Source organism: Musca autumnalis, unplaced genomic scaffold, assembly GCF_047663935.1.
Source record: "Musca autumnalis isolate F117 unplaced genomic scaffold, ASM4766393v1 scaffold_5, whole genome shotgun sequence".
NCBI lineage: Eukaryota > Metazoa > Arthropoda > Insecta > Diptera > Muscidae > Musca > Musca autumnalis.
The window spans coordinates 26,076,712-26,093,980 of record NW_027412088.1 but is presented as its reverse complement, the minus strand read 5'-3'; the positions used below and the strand labels follow the sequence as shown (position 1 = coordinate 26,093,980).

Here is a 17,269-nt window from a genome sequence, read left to right as displayed (position 1 = left end):
AAAGGTGCTTTTAAGGACCCTTTATTACATAAAGGGTGCTGTTAAGGACCCTTTATTATATAAAGGGTGCTTCTAAGGACCCTTTATTATATAAAGGGTGCTTCTAAGGACCCTTTATTATATAAAGGGTGCTTCTAAGGACCCTTTATTATATAAAGGGTGCTTCTAAGGACCCTTTATTATATAAAGGGTGCTTCTAAGGACCCTTTATTATATATTCTAAGGACACTTTAGTTTAGAAAGGGTGCTTCTAAGGACACTTTCGTTTAGAAAGGGTGCTTCTAAGGACACTTTCGTTTAGAAAGGGTGCTTCTAAGGACACTTTCGTTTAGAAAGGGTGCTTCTAAGGACACTTTCGTTTAGAAAGGGTGCTTCTAAGGACACTTTCGTTTAGAAAGGGTGCATCTAAGGACACTTTCGTTTAGAAAGGGTGCTTCTAAGGACACTTTCGTTTAGAAAGGGTGCTTCTAAGGACACTTTCGTTTAGAAAGGGTGCTTCTAAGGACACTTTCGTTTAGAAAGGGTGCTTCTAAGGACACTTTCGTTTAGAAAGGGTGCTTCTAAGGACACTTTCGTTTAGAAAGGTTGCTTCTAAAGACACTTTCGTTTAGAAAGGGTGCTTCTAAAGACACTTTCGTTTAGAAAGGGTGCTTCTAAGGACACTTTCGTTTAGATAGGTGCTTCTAAGGACATTTTCGTTTAGAGAGGGTGCTTCTAAGGACACTTTCGTTTAGAAAGGGTGCTTCGAAGGACCCTTTCGTTTATCAAGGGTGCTTCTAAGGACCATTTCGATTGTAAAGGGTGTTTCTAAGGACACTTTCGATTAAAAAGGGTGATTCTAATGACCCTTCTGTTTAGAAAGGGTGCTTCTAAGGACCCTTTCGTTTAGAAGGGGTGCTGCTAAGGACCCTTTCATTTAGAAAGGGCGCTTCTAAGGACCCTTTCATTTAGAAAGGGTGTTTCTAGGGATCCTTTCGTTTAGAAAGGGTGTTTCTAAGGATCCTTTCGTTTAAAAAGGGTGCTTCTAAGGACACTTTCGATTAGAAAGGGTGCTTCTAATGACCCTTTTGTTTAGAAAGGGCGCTTCTAAGGACCCTTTCGTTTAGAAAGTGTGCTTCTAAGAACACTTTCGTTTAGAAAGGGTGCTTCTAAGGACACTTTCGTTTAGAAAGGAGCTTCGAAGGACCCTTTCGTTTATCAGGGGTGCTTCTAAGGACCATTTCGTTTGTAAAGGGTGCTTCTAAGGACCCTTTCGTTTAGAAAGTGTGCTTCTAAGGACACTTTCGTTTAGAAAGGGTGCATCTAAGAACCCTTTATCATGGAAAGGGTGCATCTAAGAACCCTTGATCATAAAAAGGGTGCATCTAGGAACCCTTTATCATAGAAAGGGTGCATCCTAAGAACCCTTTATCATAGAAAGGGTGCATCTAAGAACCGTTTATCATAGAAAGGGTACATCTGAGAACCCTTTATCATAGAAAGGGTGCATCTAAGAACCCTTTATCATAGAAAGGGTGCATCTAAGAACCCTTTATCATAGAAGGGGTGCTTCTAAGGACCCTTTCATTTAGAAAGGGTGCATCTAAAAACCCTTTATCATAAGAAAGGGGGCATCTAAGAACCCTTTATCATAGAAAGGGTGCTTCTAAGGATCGTTTCGTTTGGAAAGAGTAATTCTAAGGACAATTTCGTTTAGAAAACATATTTCTAGGGATCCTTAGATAGGGTGCTTCTAAGGAATCTTTCATTTAGAAAGCGAATTTCTAAGGGCCCTTTATAATAGAAAGGTTGCTTCTATGAACCCTTTCATATAGAAAAGGTGCTCCTTAGGACCCTTTATTATATAACGGGTGCTTCTTAGGACCCATTATTATATAAGGGGTGCTTCTTAGGACCCTTTATTATATAAAAGGGGCTTCTTAGGACCCTTTTTTATATAAAGGGTGCTTTTTAGGTCCCTTTATTATATAAACGGTGCTTTTTAGGACCCCTTTTTACATAAAAAAGTGATTGTAAGGAGCATTTTTTAAAAAAAGGAGGTCCTTCCAAAGAACATTTTTAAAAGATAGCATTCTTCTAAAGACCTTTTCATTAAAGAAGTTGTCGTTCTATAGACTTCTTCTAAAAAAGAACTACATATTTCTAAAGGAAATGATGCTTCTAAGTGCCCTTTCTAAAGGGAAGGCTACTTCTAAATGTGCTTCTAAGGACCCTTTATCACATAAAGGGTGCTTCTACGGACCCTTTATTACATAAATGGTGCTTCTAAGGACCTTTTGCTACATAAAGGGTGTTTCTAAGGACCCTTTGTTACATAAAGGGTGCTCCTAAGGACCCTTTATTACATAAAGGGTGTTTCTAAGGACCCTTTGTTACATAAAGGGTGCACCTAAGGATCCTTTATTACATAATGGGTGTTTCTAAGGACCCTTTATTACATAAAGGGTGCTCCTAAGGACCTTTTATTACATAAACCGTGATTCTAAGGAGCATTTCTAAAAGAAGGGGTCCTTCCAAAAAAACTTTCTAAAAAAAAGCGTCCTTTTAGGACCCTTTCTAAAAGAAAACGTCCTTCTTCCTTTCTTAATGAAAGGCAGCCTCTATGGACCTTTTCTTAATGAATAGCTGCTTATAATGATGTAAGGGATGATCCTGACGTAACGGGTGTTAGTAAGAAACTTTTTGATATAAAGGCTGCAACTATGCATCCTTTTTGATATAAAGGGTGCTCCTAACGACCCTTTCTAACATAAAGGGTGATTTGAAACATTAAAAATTTAACATTGAAGTTTTGTTTCAGCATTTATGAAATGTTGAGGCAACATTTGGAAATGTTGGTTCAACATGTTGAAGCAACATTGAAATGTTTCAAAACAATTGAAAATGTTTAAATCAAATTGGTTTAGCTTTCAGATTTCGATAGTATTTTTTCAAGAAAATTTCGAATCAAGAAAATTCAAACATCTTGAGAAATTGTGAAATGTTAAAGCAACATTTGATAAATGTTCAGGCAACATGGTAAGGAACATTTAGTAAGTAAAAATACACACCTATTGTAACACAACACTGCAACATGTTGAAGTAATCCAAAAAAAATATGAGAATATATCAATTTAAAAATTACTAATTTAAATTTTGAAAACTACAAACCAACATCCCTATATATTGTGACGAATATTGCAAAATGTTGTCTTGAGATTGCAACATGTTGCAGCAAAGTTCAAATATTAGTGTGAACTACAGTGAAAATTGTTTATCCAACATTGATTAATCCATTAATAGGAAAAGTGTCGACCCAATACTACAACATGTTGAAGCAACAACATTCCGAAATGTCATATTAGAAGATGTCGCCTCTGCAATGCAATTGTCAACTAAATATTGAAAAAAAAACAAACATTGTTTTTGAAAATGTTGAAAAATGTTATGTCAACATTGCAACATGTTGCAGCAACATTCAAAACTATTTGAAATTAACTAAATGGATAGAGCTATCCTTAGGTGATGATAAGTTAAAAAAAAAAACAATAAGAAAATATCATAAACATTGACCTAGGGCGAAGGTCAAGGCAAAACTAAAAATAATAAAACATTGCCTCAACATTTCATATATTCTCAATCCTCTATCTCTCTCTTTATCTCTCATGTTCATTGTAACCAAGAATTTCCCCTCTGAGCATTCCGTTATTTTTTTGTTTTTTGTTTTCAACCTACCTCTCACCAATCTGAATGACGGCGGTGCCGGTTGATCTTTAAATACTTCGTAAATGGTCACATAACACGACGATGTGACCTCATCGTTCATATTCGCAATGACACAAGAGTATTCTCCTGAATCCAAAATCGTTGTATTCACTACTTCTAAGGCTAAAATATTATTATTGTTGCTAATGCGATGTGTCGAGTCACGCTCCAGCTGGCGACCATCCTTAAACCATTTTACCGATAGCTCAGGGCCGCCGACGGCACAAGCCAAACGGACATTATGGCCCGCCTCAACAGTACGATCCGAAAGGAAAACAATAAAGTGGGGAAGACGTTTCTGTTCGCGCATACGTTTCCATTCTTCGTCGCGTTGTTTTTCACTGCGACGCACAGCAATGCTGTATTTACGCAACTGGGTGGCGAATTCTTCACCCTCCTCTTCGGCAATTTGTTTCCAACGTTCTTCATCGTCGGGATCGGGACGTGTAAAGCCTTCGGACGAACTGCTGCTACGTCTGGTCTCGGTGGGCAATTCGCTGACCTCATCCATTTCTTCGTCTTCGTTTTGTTCTTGATCTTCGTCGTCCTCATCGTAACGGGATTCTTCATAGCGAGAGCTACCCTCTTCGCCCTCGCCTTCGCCCTCCTCTTCACCGCCCTCTTCATCCTCCTCGGCTTCGGCAGCCTCTGCCTCTTCCTGGGCCCTACGTTCGGCCTCTTCACGTTCCCTTTCCTCCTGTTCGGCCTTCAAACGCTTTTGGCGTTCTTCAAAGGTTTCAGCTTTGGGTTTGGCAGCGGCCTTTGCTGCCTCCTCCTCTGCAGCCTTGGCTGCCGCCTTGGCCTGTTCCTCCATTTTCAGAGCCATTGCACTTTTCTTTGGTGGTGGCTTGGGGCCAGGTCCAGCTGGTTGTTGTTGCTTCTCTTCAAACATTTTCTTGTTCGCCTTGGAGCCACCACCCGATTCCAATTTCAAGGTTAACTTGGGACTGGGCGATTTTTCCTTTTTCTCCTTTTTCTTGGGAGCAGCCTTCTTTTTGCCCTTCTTACCCTTTTCTGCGGGCTCGTCGCCTTCATCCAAATCCAAACTTTCCTCACGATCTTCACGAGATCCTTCATCGCCACCTGCCTCACTCTCCGATGCCCCAGCCTCGGCAGAGCCTTCCTTATCCATTGAACGGCGAGGTTTGCGTTCCTTTTTGGCACCCTTGCCTTTCTTTTTCGGTTTAACCTCTTCAACGATCACCTCTTCTTCTTCCTCCTCGTATTCTTCGTACTCTTCAACGACATAGATAACCTCAACATTGGAAACATCCATGACGGCAGCACGATCAATAACCGACATATCAGAGGTTATGTAACGCACAGGTTTTTGGGCTTCCATTGGTTCGGATATGTCCATAACCAAGGCACGATCAAAGACGGCTGTGTTACAGGTCAACAGGGTCTTGAGATCGCGACCCAATTCGAAGGGTGTCTTTTCCTTCTCCTCACGTTTCAAGAAGGGAGTAATGCTGCGCCATGTCGAAGGAGTGGCACTGCGTCTGGTCATGTACAGGGTAAAGGGTGTCTGACTGCGGCCACGTATGGGAGTGGCACTGCGTCCTCGCAAACTACCCGGAGTGGGAGATTTCAATTTACGTTTCTTTTGAGCCGGCACCTGCAAAGTATCCTGGGCTGGTGTTGCCTCTTTCTCCTCAGAGGGACGGGTATCGGCTGCTGCAGTTTCACCTTCGGTTTCACCCATCCTTACAGTGGTGGTGGTAGTGGTGGTGTTGGGGGTATTCACTTGAGATTCTTTAAAAATAAAGGATTATCCGTTTACAGTCGTGTTAGAAAAATATTTCCTTTTTTTTTGTTTTTAAAAATATTTCGAAAAATTATTGTTCGCTTCCGTTTTCGTTAAAAAAATATTTTCCGGTTTATATGCTTCTTCCCCTAGCTTCTTGGCGCACTACACATTCATCAGACACACACGTTTCGTTTTGTGGAGAAATATTTTCTTCTTTTTTTCCAAAAATTCTTTCAAAAATTTTGAAATTTTCTTTCTTGGGGGGGATCTTATTTTTCTTCTTTTTTTGACTAACGAAAAAAGGACGTAATCGGCGGTGCTCGGTCCGTTCGAGGCGTAGCTAATGACTCGACAGTTCCGAACGAACTGAAACAACCGTACGTTTCGAAAATTGAATTTCAAATGATCAGGCGAATCGATTGATCAATCACTGAGTGGTGATCCACTTGCAGTGCTTGCCAAGAAATAACAAAAACAGTTCGATCTATATTTACACCTTATTGTCATGGACTTTCGGCAACGATTTGTCAAACTATTCACACTCAGAACAAGAGGCGACGAGGATCACTGCGAACGTGAAGAGAAATAAATTTTACACAAATGCATTCATGCCACCACACAACACACAATAGGACCGCCGCACATCACCACGAAAAAAACTTCAAACTAAAATGTTCCGTTTACAAAACGCAAAATCGATCGAGTTAAACGATCGCAGGAACACACACAACTTGCACTAGCGATCGTGCTTTATCGTGCTGCGGTGATTGTTACGACCAAATCTCACTCGCAAAACAAGCAAACAGACTTCGTGCTGCTAACAACGCTGCTCGTTGATCATCGATTGTCACAAACAGACAGATCGAGATCAACCAACACCGAACCAACCAACCGATCGATCATGTGCGAAAAATGAACTTGACCTTCGACTTCGGGAAAAATAAACTCACACAGACACACACACCCACACACAAAATAATAACAAACAAATTCTTCATTTTCACTTTAATTAAATTTGAAATTCTTATCTTACCTTCAGCTAGCTAGCAGCAGCAGCAGCTAATACTTAGCCAAGCTAATCGGAACACAATTCGCATTTGTAACAAAACAACTTACCTTTGGGAATGATTTTTTATTGTTCTTCTTCTTAGTTTTGGTTATTGTTATTGTTGTGTTATTTTGAAAAAAAAGTTTAGTTTTTTGGTAAATTAAAAATAAATTGGGCAAACTGGCAAGTGCGACAAGTGCGGTGTTAAGCAATTGGCAAGTACCGTTAGTGTGTTACTAATTTCCTATTTGCCTTTAAAAATAAATTTTCGTTCAACTATTTTTAAAGAAAGATCAAAACAAGCGACTGCTGCCGCTGCATGCAAATCTTTGCGGTATTCAAATACGTTACAATGAGGGTCTACCTGGCCGGGTAGGACGTTTGGAAAAGTTGGCGGTGGCTGCTATATTTTTATAGACTACTTTTTAAGCGACCAACAAGGCTTCTGGATTTTTTAAGAATATTTTTCAAGGCGCAAAAAAAAACTCCTACATTTTTAAAAAATATTTTTTGAAGGGACCAACAAGGCTCTTGCATTTTTAAAGAATATTTTCGTAGGGACCAACAAGGCTCCTTTAAGAGGCCTACAAGGCTCCTACATTTTTGAAGGATATTTTTCAAGGGACCAATATGCTCCTACTTTTTTAAAGAATATTTTTCAGGGGACCAACAATGCTCCTACATTTATAAAGAATATTTTTAAGGGATTATCAATTTTATTTTTAAAAAATATTTTTCAAGGTCTCCTAATTTTTAAGAATATTTTTTTGAGGAACCAACAAGGCTCCTAAATGTTTAAAGAATATTTTTCCTGCATCAACAAGTTTCCTACATTTTCAAAGAATATTTTTCTAGGGACCAGCAAGGCTCCTACATTTTTCAAGATTTTTTTTTTTTTTTTGAATGGACCAACAAGGCTCCTACATTTTTAATGAATATTTTTAAGGGACTGTGAAGGGTCCCACATTTTTAAAGAATATTTTCTGGTGACCAACAAGGCTCCTACATTTTAAAGAATATTTTTAAGGGATTATCATTTTTTTTTTTTAAATATTTTTCAAGGTCTCTTAATTTTGAGGAATATTTTTTAGGGGACCAACAAGCCTCCTAAATGTTTAAAGAATATTTTTCATGGATCAACAAGTTTTCTACATTTTCAAAGAATATTTTTCTAGGGACCAACAAGGCTCCTACATTTTTCAAGAATATTTTCAACGGACCAACAAGGCTCCTACATGTTTAAAAATATTTTTAAGGGACTGTCAAGGGTCCCACATTTTTAAAGAATATTTTCTGGTGACCAACAAGGCTCCTCCTACATTTTAAAGAATATTTTTAAGGGATTATCAATTTAAAAAAAATGCATTTTCAAGGTCTCTTAATTTTCAAGAATATTTTTTAGGGAACCAACAAGGCTCCTAAATTTTTAAAGAATATTTTTCATGGATCATCAAAAATGTTTCTACATTTTCAAAGAATATTTTTCTAGGGACCAACAAGGCTCCTAAATCTTTCAAGATTTTTTTTTGCACGGACCAACAAGGCTCCTACATTTTTAAAGAATATTTTTAAGGGACTGTCAAGGGTCCCACATTTTTAAAGAATATTTGCACTCCTACATTTTAAAGAATATTTTTAAGGGATTATCAATTTGTTTTAAAAAAATATTTTTCAAGGTCTCTTAATTTTTGAGAATATATTTTAGGGGACCAACAAGGCTCCTAAAATTTTAAAGAATATTTTTCATGGATCAACAAGTTTTCTACATTTTCAAAGAATATTTGTCTAGGGACCAACAAGGCTCCTACATTTTTCAAGAATATTTTCAACGGACCAACAAGGCTCCTACATTTTTCAAGAATATTTTCAACGGACCAACAAGGCTCCTACATTTTTAAAGAATATTTTTAAGGGACTGTCAAGGGTCCCACATTTTTAAAGAATATTTTCTGGTGACCAACAAGGCTCCTACATTTTAAAGAATATTTTTAAAAAAATATTTTTCAAGGTCTCTTAATTTTTAAGAATATTTTTTGGGGGACCAACAAGACTCCTAAATTTTTAAAGAATATTTTTCATGGATCAACAAGTTTTCTACATTTTTAAAGAATAATTTTCTAGGAACCAACAAGGCTCCTATATTTTTCAAGATTTTTTTTTTTTTTTTTTTTTTTTTTTTTTTTTTTTGAACGGACCAACAAGGCTCCTACATTTTTAAAGAATATTTTTAAAGGACTGTAAAGGGTCCCACATTTTTAAAGAATATTTTCCGGTGACCAACAAGGCTCCTACATTTTAAAGAATATTTTTAAGGGATTATCAATTTTTTTTTAAATTTTTTTTTCAATTTCTCTTAATTTTTAAGAATATTTTTTAGGGGACCAACAAGTCTCCTAAATTTTTAAAGAATATTTTTCATGGATCATCAAAAATTTTTCTACATTTTCAACGAATATTTTTCTAGGGACCAGCAAGGCTCCTAAATTTTTCAAGAATTTTTTTTGAACGGACCAACAAGGCTCCTACATTTTTAAAGAATATTTTTAAGGGACTTTCAAGGGTCCCACATTTTTAAAGAATATTTTCTGGTGACCAACAAGGCTCCTACATTTTAAAGAATATTTTTAAAGGATTATCAATTTTTTTAAAAAATATTTTTCAAGGTCTCTTAATTTTTAAGAATATTTTTTAGGGGACCAACAAGTCTCCTAAATTTTTAAAGAATATTTTTCATGGATCAACAAGTTTTCTACATTTTTAAAGAATATTTTTCTAGGAACCAACAAGGCTCCTATATTTTTCAAAATTTTTTTTTGTTTTTTTTTTTTTTTTTTTTTTTGAACGGACCACCAAGTCTCCTACATTTTTAAAGAATATTTTTAAGGGACTGTCAAGGGTCCCACATTTTTAAAAAATATTTTCTGGTGACCAACAAGGCTCCTACATTTTAAAGAATATTTTTAAAGGGATTATAAATTTTTTTTAAAAAATATTTTTCAAGGTCTCTTAATTTTTAAGAATATTTTTTAGGAGACCAACAAGTCTCCTAAATTTTTAAAGAATATTTTTCATGGATCATCAAAAATTGTTCTACATTTTCAACGAATATTTTTCTAGGGACCAGCAAGGCTCCTACATTTTTCAAGCATTTTTTTTTTTGAACGGACCACCAAGTCTCCTACATTTTTAAAGAATATTTTTAAGGGACTTTCAAGGGTCCCACATTTTTAAAGAATATTTTCTGGTGACCAACAAGGCTCCTACATTTTAAAGAATATTTTTAAGGGATTATCAAATGTTTTTAAATATTTTTTGAGGTCTCTTAATTTTTACGAATATTTTTTAGGGAACCAACAAGGCTCCTAAATTTTTAAAGAATATTTTTCATGGATCAACAAGTTTTCTAAATTTTCAAAGAATATCTTTCTAGGGACCAACAAGGCTCCTACATTTTTCAAGATTTTTTTTTTCAACGGACCAAGAAGGCTCCTACATTTTTCAAGAATATTTTCTACGGACCAACAAGCCTCCTAAATGTTTAAAGAATATTTTTAAGGGACTGTCAAGGGTCCCACATTTTTAAAGAATATTTTTTCGTGACCAACAAGGCTCCTACATTTTAAAGAATATTTTTAAGGGATTATCAATTTTTTTAAATATTTTTCAAGGTCTCTTGAGTTTTAAGAATATTTTTAGGGAACCAAAAAGGCTCCTAAATGTTTAAAGAATATTTTTCATGGATCAACAAATTTTCTACATTTTCAAAGAATATTTTTCTAGGGACCAACAAGGCTCCTACATTTTTCAAGATTTTTTTCAATGGACTAACAAGGCTCCTACATTTTTCAAGAATATTTCCTATGGACCAACAAGGCTCCTAAATTTTTAAAGAATATTTTTAAGGGACTGTCAAGGGTCCCACATTTTTAAGGAATATTTTTTGGTGACCAACAAGGCTCCTACATTTTAAAGAATATTTTTAAGGTATTATCAATTTTTTTAAATATTTTTCAAGTTCTCTTAATTTTTAAGAATATTTTTTAGGGGACAACAAGGATCCTAAATGTTGAAAGAAATTTTTTCATGTATCAACAAGTTTTCTACATTTTCAAAGAATATTTTTCTAGGGACCAATAAGGCTCCTACATTTTCAAGAATATTTTCAACGGACTAACAAGGTTCCTACATTTTTAAAGAATATTTCCTACGGACCAACAAGGCTCCTAAATTTTTAAAGAATATTTGTAAGGGACTGTCAAGGGTCCCACATTTTTAAGGAATATTTTTTGGTGACCAACAAGGCTCCTACATTTTAAAGAATATTTTTAAGGGATTATCAATTTTTTTTTTTTAAATATTTTTTAGGGGACACCAAGGATCCTAAATTTTGAAAGAATATTTTTCATGTATCAACAAGTTTTCTACATTTTCAAAGAATATTTTTCTAGGGACCAATAAGGCTCCAAAATTTTTCAAGAATATTTTCAACAGACTAACAAGGCTCCTACATTTTTAAAGAATATTTCCTACGGACCAACAAGGCTCCTAAATTTTTAAAAAATATTTTTCATGGATCAACAATTTTTCTACATTTTTAAAGAATATTTTTCTGGGGACAACAAGGCTCCTACATTTTTCAAAAATATTTTCAACGGACCAACAAGGTTTCTACATTTTTAAAGAATATTTTTAAGGGACTGTCAAGGGTCCCACATTTTTAAAGAATATTTTCTGGTGACCGGGTGACGTAGGGGATGAATGATACCAAGCAACGGTCTTTTTTTTAAGGGACTGTCAAGGGTCCCACATTTTTAAAGAATATTTTCTGGTGACCGGGTGACGTAGCGAATGGAAGATACCAAGGAACGGTCCTGACCAGTTTTAACATGGCAAAGCCCAGGATCTATCTTGGTCCCTCTTTCATCGCAAGTGGACACCCATAAGAACATTAAAAACTTGGGTTTGGGCGTCAGGTTAGTAACCCTCCCCTAGAAAAAACAGCCTACTTTAAAAAAAAACGAAAGAAAATAAAACAAGTAAAAAAGTATCAGTCGGCTTTGCCGACAGAGATATACCCTCAGCCTATGTGAATTGAAACTTTCATCTACGCTCAGATCGAATGTGGATCAAATTTGTTCAAGAGATATCGTGCATATCATTGAAGTTACATTTTTAAATATCCAGGGGAAGTAACGGAAGTTGTGGACAGATATTGCCTATCTTTGAACTGAAACAAAATATGACGAAAGCCAAATTTTTTACCAAATCGCTTGATGAGTTCGAGAGTTATCGTGCGCTCCAGCCACTACATATGGTGCCATAGGGGCTTTTAACACCTTTCGGGCTGTTTTCTCAAGAAGTATGGACTTGCCCCTGAAAAAACGTTTACCATAGTAATTGAGGCAGCGAATGCAAGTTGCTTTAAAAAAAATCAAAGTGATTCGATATCAGGTCTTAAAGTGAACTTATCCGAAATTTTGTGTGATAGGTACCTGAAGGAGTGGGCAAATATAGTCCATATTCGAACATGATCTATATCTGGTAGATATATTAGGATGTGTAAAGTATGTCTCAAATTGGCCACTCCTTTCAGGAGTTGCGTGCGAAAAATTGTTCCGAACATTTTTGAATTTTTGCGCAAGTACCCAGGCTTCGGAGCCATACATCAGCACGGGTAGTATCAGTGTTTTGTAGAGCGTTATTTTTGTTTGACGAGATGTGGCTTTGTTTTTAAACTGCTTACTTAATCCAAAGTAGCATCTGTTGGCCAATACAATTCTTCTTTTTATTTCACAACTGATGTCGTTTGTTGTGTTGACGGAGGTGCCGAGGTAGACGAAGTCTTTTACTACCTCAATATTATAGGAACCAACTTCCACAGTCGGTCCGAGCTCAATGGACGCATTGCGCGTCGACACCATCAACTTGGTCTTCTCACCGTTTACCGCCAGACCCACTTTAGCAGATTCTCCTTCGACCTTTATAAAGTTATCAGTTACTTCTTTTACTGATCGACCCATGATGTCTATATCATCAGCATAAGCAAGTAACATGTGACTGTTGGTGTAGATTGTTCCACTTCTTTTGACGTTTGCCTCTCGTATAACCTTTTCTAGCAGGATGTTGAAGAGGTCACACGAAAGGCTGTCTCCTTGTCTGAAACCTCTTTTGGTACCAAACTCTTCGGAGAGGTTCTTTCCTATTTTAACTGAGGACCTCGTGTCAGTTAAAGTCATTTTACAAAGCCGGATGAGCTTTGCGGGAATACCAAATTCAGACATGGCTTGGAATACCTTTGAGCGCAGCGGACTGTCGAAGGCTGCTTTATAATCGACAAAAAGGTGGTAGGTGTCGATCTGCATCTCTTGGGTCTTCTCCAGGATTTGCCGCAGGGTAAATATCTGGTCAATGGTGGACTTGCCAGGTCTAAAGCCGCATTGGTATGGTCCAATAATCTCGTTGACCATTGGCTTTAGTCGTTCGCACAATATCCCTGACACGATCTTGTAGGCAATAGGGAGTAGACTTATGCCCCTATAGTTAGAGCATACAGTCTTATCTCCCTTCTTGTGGACGGGGCACAGGATACTCAGGTTCCAATCGTCGGGTACTCGTTCTTCCTGCCAGATGGTGCTAACTAGCTGATGAATACACCTTATCAGCGTGTCGCCTCCGGTTTTGAACAGCTCGGCTGGTAAGCCATCGGCCCCTGCTGCCTTATTATTCTTCAGCCGATTTATTGCTGTCTTTACCTCATCTTGGCTGGGCGGTATACATTCAATACCATCTTCTGGGATTGGGACTGTGGTATCTTCGTCGTCTTCGCTGCTATTGGATACAAACAGATTTGAAAAATGTTCTTTCCATATCCTGAGTACTCTATCTGTATCAGTTACCAAATTACCTTGCTGGTCTCTACAGGAGGATGTGCCTGTACCAAAGCCATCAGTTTGATGCTTGACTCTTTGGTAGAATTTTCGGACTTCATTCTGGCTCCTGTACATCTCGATTTTTTCACACTCCCGCTTTTCCATCTCTCTCTTTTTCCTGCGGAAAAGACGTTTCTCCTCTCTCCTTTTCTCCCTGTATCTCTCTCGTGCGCTACGCGTTGCTACGGATTGTAAAGTAGCCTTATATGCCGCATTTTTCTCTTCGGTGGCAGCACGACACTCCTCATCATACCATGGATTCCTTGGTGGAGGTCTCTGGTATCCAAGTATGGATTTTGCGGCTGTTTGCATGGAGTGGGCAATGCTTTGCCATTGCGCTGATATGTTATCGGGATGAGGAGGGCTTTGATTAAGCAATTGGGCTAGTTGAGTGGAATATGCTGTGGCTATCTGTTGTGATTGCAGCTTACCGATGTCTAACTTTCGTGTTGTGTCTGTTCGTACTTTGTTTGCTACGTTTAAGCGGGTGCGTACCTTTGCTGCAACAAGGTAGTGGTCCGAATCAATGTTTGCGCCTCGGAACGATCGTACATCCAACACGCTCGATGAATGTCTTCCATCTATCACAACATGATTTTTTTGATTTTTTTTCTGATATGGAGACAGCCAGATGCCCTTATGAATATCGAGATGATTAAATCTGGTACTGCTAACTACCAGTTTTTTTCGACGCTGCGAAGTCCATTGTCCGATGTTTCACTGTGGAGACTGAATTTCCCGACTGTTGGGCCAAAGATATTCTCCTTTCCAATTTTGACATTAAAATCGCCTAGAATGATTTTAATGTCATGGGCAGGTCAACGGTCATATGTTTCTTCTAAGCGCTCGTAAAATATATCTTTGGTCTGTTCGTCCTTTTCTTCAGTGGGTTCATGAGCGCAAATAAAGCTGATGTTAAAGAATTTAGCTTTTATTCGAATTGCAGCAAGTCTTTCATTGGCTGGGGTGAAGCTAGATACCAGATGTTTTAGTCTCCGACTAACTACGAATCAGCAACCAAACTCATGATTTACGTCATGGCAGCTATAATACAGTGCGTCACCTTTAGGTGTTGTTGTGACGCCTTTCCCAATCCATCGTATTTCCTGTATGGCAGTAATATCGGACTTGTACTTTTCAAGTACGTCTGCCAATGCGAAGACTGCACCTTCTCTATAAAGAGTGCGAACATTCCAGGTGCAGATTCGCAGATCATGGTCCTTAAAACGTTTGCGGGGTTCGTCAACTTTAGAGGGGTTTGTTTATACCCTCAGCATTTATACTAACGAGGGTATATACACTTTCATACGGGCAAAATAATCATCGAAATAATGGTTTTAGACCCCAAGTATGTTTGGACGAAATGTTTTTCTGACAATTTGGAGTCGATTGAGCAATCCCCGTCCGTCTGTCTGGCTGGCTGGAGCGCACGATAACTCTCGAACGGATGAACAGATTCGGTTCAAATTTTGGCTTTATTTTGTCCAAACTTAGTTTAAGTTCGAAGATGGGCTATATCTGTCCACTCCTTCCGGTACCTCCCCCACAAAAGTAAGAAAATGTTCGGAAAATTTGTGCGCACGATAACTCCTGAAGGGAGTAACCGCTTTGGTCCATACTTTACCCATCGTGAAACGTGTACCAGACTTAGATAAGGTTTCAATATGGACTCAATCGGTCCACTCCTTCGGGCACCTCCCACACAAAATTTCGGAAAAGTTCAGTTTAGGGCCATCTCTCAAATCGCTTTGATTTTTGTTGTAACAACTTGTATTCACTGCCCCCCATACGATGGTACAAGTTTCATCAGGGGCAAGTCCATACTTCCTGAGAAAATAACCTGAAAGTTGCAAAAACGCCTATGATACCGTGTGTAGTGGTTGGTAGGCAAGATAACTCCCGAACGGATCAACCGATTTGCTCAAAAATTTGGCCTTCCTAATATTTATCCTGGGTACTTCCACATGGCAGTGCTTGGTGTGTTTGAGAGAAAAATTCTTCGAAAGATCTACGGACCAATCTGCGTTGACGGTGAATATAGACGTCGCATGAACCACCAGCTGTATCTGCTATACAAAGACATCAGTATTGTTAAACGTATCGAGATGCAGCGATTGCGTTGGCTAGGCCATATCGTGAGAATGAGCGATGATGAACCCGCTAAAAAGGCGTATAAATACGGACCGCTTGGCGGTGCACGCAAAATTGGCAGGCCAAGGAATAGATGGCGCATACAAGTGGATGATGAGATGAAAAAGCGCGGTATTCCAGAGTGCGAAGCAACAAATAGAGAGAAATGGAGATCTTTTCTTAGTTCGGCCTATGGAACAAATGTTCTGTAATGGACCAGCTATGTAAGTAAGTATTTTTAAGGGACCATCAATACTCCTATTTTTCAAACAATATTTTCAGGGGACCAGCAAGGCCCCTACCATTTTAACGAATATTTTTCTAGGCTACTTCCTTTTTTATACCCTCAGCATTTATGCTAACGAGGGTATATACACTTTCATACGGGCAAAATGTGCCTCATCGTAATAATGGTTTTAGACCTCAAGTATGTTTGGACGAAATGTGTATCAGACAATTTGGAGTCGATTGAGCAATGTCCGTCCGTCTGTCTGTCTGGCTGGCTGGCTGGAGCGCACGATAACTTTCGAACGGATGAACCGATTCGGTTCCTGAGAAAATAGCCTGAAAGTTACAAAAAACCCCTATGACACCGCGTGAGGTGGTTGGAGTGCAAGATAACTCTCGAACAGATCTGCCGATTCGGTCCAAATTTTGGCCTTAGTAATATTTTGTCCAAACTAAGTTTAAGTTCGAAGATAAGCCATATCGGTTCACTCCTTCAGGTACCTCCCCCACAAAAATTCAAAAATGTTCGGAAAAATTGTGCGCACGATAACTCTTGAAGCGACGGACCGATTTGGTCCATACTTTACGCATCCTAATATATCTACCAGATATAGATCAGGTTTGAATATGGACTATATTTGCCCATTACTTCGGGTACCTCCCACACAAAATTTCGGATAAGTTCACTTTAAGACCAGCTCTTGACTAACTTTGATTTCTGATGAAGCAACTTGAAATCGCTGACTCAATGACAACGGTAAAAGTTTTTTCAGTGGCAAGTCCATACTTCTTGGGAAAACAGCCCGAATGTTGTAAAAACCCCCGTGACCCTATGTAGTAGTTGGAGAGCATAATAACTCTCGAAGTGATAGACCAATTTGATCCAAAATTTTGCCTTCGTCATATTTTGTCCAAACTTAGTTTGACTTCTAAAATGGCCCATATCGGTCCTCTCCTTAGGAAACCCCCCCCCCCCCCTCCCCCCCACAAAAATTCAACATTTATATCCAAGTGCAGTTTAGGGTCTGTTCGGAGATCCTTTGGAAATTTATACCGATGATGTACAGCCATATTATGTTTTCCATGGACAAGTCCATGCTTCCTGGCATACTGGTCCAACAGGTGTACGATAATCCACTGAAATGACTAGTGGGCGCGATATCTATCGAAAATATATAGCTCTCAAAATAAGATCCACTTCCGTAATGTACTATGTCGGTTCACTCCCTTTAATTCTAATCCACGTTTTCGTCGGCAAGTTCAAATGTCCAAAAAGTGCCACAAAATTCTGAAAAAACCCTAAATACATTTGACCTGTCCGTAGATGAAAGTTCAAATTCAAATAGTCTGAGGGTATATCTCTGTCGGCAAAGCCGACTGATACTTTTTTACTTGTTTTAATAATATTTTTCTTGGGATCAACAAGGCTCCACATTTGTT

The 17,269-nt window shown here is 38.2% G+C and overlaps 1 protein-coding gene across 12 annotated transcripts in view; it reads right to left on the bottom strand.

The window, feature by feature from the left end:
• Strn-Mlck (Stretchin-Mlck) overlaps nucleotides 1-17,269 on the bottom strand; it is a 227,162-nt gene that overhangs the window by 132,059 nt on the left and 77,834 nt on the right. For 2 of the 12 annotated variants that reach the window (XM_073990030.1, XM_073990031.1), the window contains exon 1: nucleotides 3,715-7,644. The exons of the other annotated variants lie outside the window; for them this stretch is intronic. In XM_073990030.1, coding sequence (XP_073846131.1) covers nucleotides 3,715-5,449 — 1,735 coding nt within the window. In that variant the 5' untranslated portion in view covers nucleotides 5,450-7,644. Of the gene's footprint in view, nucleotides 1-3,714; nucleotides 7,645-17,269 lie in introns of those variants that run through there. 12 annotated transcript variants of the gene reach the window in all.